This window comes from Herpailurus yagouaroundi, unplaced genomic scaffold (assembly GCF_014898765.1).
Source record: "Herpailurus yagouaroundi ecotype Mexico unplaced genomic scaffold, PumYag 186, whole genome shotgun sequence".
NCBI classification, from domain to species: domain Eukaryota; kingdom Metazoa; phylum Chordata; class Mammalia; order Carnivora; family Felidae; genus Herpailurus; species Herpailurus yagouaroundi.
Window position 1 is genome coordinate 32567362 of NW_024412417.1, and position 3012 is coordinate 32570373.

General features: G+C 36.9%; 1 protein-coding gene across 2 annotated transcripts in view; it reads right to left on the reverse strand.

Moving 5' to 3' along the window:
- Window positions 1-2349, reverse strand: part of ANXA13 (annexin A13) — a 52247-nt gene extending 49898 nt beyond the window's left edge. The window contains exons 1-2 of one of the 2 annotated variants that reach the window (XM_040494365.1): window positions 2244-2349; window positions 768-890 (exon numbers count right to left, since the gene is read on the reverse strand). In XM_040494365.1, the coding sequence (XP_040350299.1) occupies window positions 768-890; window positions 2244-2258 (138 nt within the window). In that variant the 5' untranslated portion in view covers window positions 2259-2349. The remainder of the gene's footprint in view (window positions 1-767; window positions 891-2243) is intronic. The other variant, XM_040494366.1, reaches the window with a different exon arrangement.
- Between the last annotated feature and the right edge of the window lie 663 nt (window positions 2350-3012).

The window sequence follows — 3012 nt, forward strand, 5'->3', positions numbered from 1 at the left end:
GAGAAGGCCCGATTGTTTTATAGGGAGTCTTACAAACAAAAGTTGCTCAGTTTTGGATAGAGAAACATAATAGTAGAACTAAGAAATCGTGCACCACATCATATTTTAGACATGCTGCAACACAGAAGAAACCACATTATAGCCATCAGGACCATTTTAATATTGAGTGTAGTCATTTAATCCCGGCAAAATAACATGGTCTATTATGCTAAATCAATAACATGCATTTATTTGCACATTAGCAACTTGTATTTTACTAGTATTTAATTTTATATATTTGTTTTGGTTTTGTAACTGCTTCAAAACCACCAGCATTGTAGTTTGAAGCTTGTACATGTTCAAGTAACTTTCTAATACGAGTAATTCAAGTCATTACCAGGACAGTTTTCCGTCCAAAAAGGTTTTGCATTTACTTATTTTGAAACACAGTCTTAGAACATATTCATTCCTTGTGCAATGTTTAATTCCATTAGTATTTTCTAAAATGTCCTACTGGCCATGCTCTCCATTGTAAGGCACTGTTAAGGGGACACCGATGGGAATGGAAACTGAGCTCCTAGATTACATTTTTACATTAGCTACAAACATTGAAACAGACGTTTGTTTGTGTGGGGAAAGATTTCTTTGCTTGGAAGTAATGCCTGATGATGACATTTTCAGGCCAGAGGATTGTGGAGGACCCACTGTGACAAGTCATTGGTGAATAATACTGGGCCCACGAGAGAGCCCAGTCATACCTATGATTTGGAGGGAAAATCAGTGCTTACAGGCTGTTGGGCCTCTGGCTCTCCATTCCCTGGTGCGTGGCTGAGAGGCTTCACGGCTGCCGAGGGTTGGATGTCCCCTTTGGGCAAATGTTGACTACCTTCTGAGAGGGAGTAAGACTGGCTCTGAAGATTCAAAAAAGAGATACATAAAAATGCTAGACCACTCACACAAGCCAGAGGCCCCATGGGGTTGACATTCAAAAGATGAAAATGTCCTCCTGAACTGCTATGGCAGGGACCACTTATTCCTGAGGCCCTCAGCAATATCTTAAAAGTAGGCTTCAGGGGCAGCTGCGTAGCTCAGTTGGTTAAGCGCCCGACTCTCAGTTTCAGCTTAGGCCACCATCTCACGGTTTCACGAGTTTGAGCCCTGCATTGGGCTCCTGCTGACAGTGCAGAGCCTGCTTGGGATTCTGTCTCCCTCTCTCTGCCTCTCTCCCACTCATGCTGTCTTTGCCTCTCTCAAAATAAATAAATAAACTTAAAAAAAAAGTAGGCTTCAGTTTCTCTGAAAGATATACTGAATGTAAGGCTCATAATCTTGACCGGCAAGAAAATGTTATCTACAGAAGATTTTAAATATAACACCTCCCCAAAGAAGATATTTGTAGGCTTGCAACCATTGAGTGCAAATTTAGTTTATAGCAAAGGGAAAAAAACCTTCATAAACAAAGCAATAGTTTACAGAACATTTTTGAATTTTTTTGTCTTTGCTTCTAGTTTATATACAATAAGTCATTTCTTGCCAGGGGAAGCTACAGTTGGTGCAGTAAAACCTTATTAAAATTTTTATTGCAACAGTTTTAGATGTACATTTTTCAATGTAAAAAAAAATCACAATTTAACTCAGACCTGCCTTGTGTGTCGTTGGTTTCAAATCTTTAGTCATTAATAGTTTATAGACACAGTATTCACATGAGCGTAGACATTTCAGAATAAAAACCTAAATGTTAAGTCCATTCCTTGGATATCTGCAAATATCTGATTATTTGATGCTGCTTAGAACTAATACTGCTTAGAAATAATATTTTCACTTTTCAGTCCAAGTTATATGGCCTTGGCCTCATAGGAGTACTTTTGCCTTGGTTTACGGATATTTGTAACATGAACCTGTCTTCCCCACAAAACTCTTATGGGCAGAGCCTACCAGATTTTATGCAACTTTGCTATAACTAACAGCTTTAATCATACATTCCACAAACACGTATTAACCATTTGCTCTCTGTGGGGCACTGTTTACTATCTTGTTTTAAATACTTCTCTTTAGCCTCTCCTAAGAGATTTTTGACCAATGGAGAAAAAAATATATTCCAAATGCATTTTAAAAGCATGGTATGCTGTTGTGAAAACCAACAGTAAGGAGTAATCACAATGGTATAGTGCAAACTTATTAATCATGATTTCATAGTTTAAATTTCTCCACATGCTAACTAAAATGAAAACTTTGTTTGATTCCCAAAGGCAATAAATACTTACATGACGATTGCCCATTTTCGTTTTTCTAAGATAGTTGTTCTGTATTTCATTAAGAGAGCAGGTCTCCTTCAGGCCAAGTTTATAATAGTTTTCCCAGGGCGTAATATCTCTTGTGTTTAATAAGTAACTTTTGGCATTGAATTTGAATACATTATTGGGGATGGGTAGGGTAGGGAGTGGTGAGAGCTACAAATGAGCTTAAGCTTCCCAAGCTACTTTGTAGACCATCTTTTTAAAATAAAATATTTATTAATACATCAAGTATGGGCTTTTTAAGTTGAATAGAGAGCTGCTTTTCGACTAAAGGGCTAAACCTGTCTCACTTCTGGATTATTGAAAGGGTCATAATTTGTTTATTTTGGGTGTTTATTTAAAATTTTATAGCTTGTAATAATAAAAGCATTAACCGAACAAGACTGAAAAATCTTACCGTTTTACTAATATCACCATTATTATTACACAGAATCTCTTTTACACAGAATCTTTTTGAGGGCAACATTGAGTTATGTTAACATCATCTTTATAATCTAGCTGGGTTTTGAATTAAAAAGTAATATGTGCAGATGGTAGTATTTTTTCTAATAGTGTGAAAAGGTACTGTGAAAAGTAAACCTACTGACTTCCCAGGCCCTCCTCCCGGTGGCTTCTTGTGAGTCCTTCCAGAAATTGTTTGCATACACAGCCATGTCTGCCTGTCTATTTACCTTTCTTTCTTGTTCTTTCTTTCTTTCTTTCTTTCTTTCTTTCTTTCGGCTGTGTTTTTTTGTTT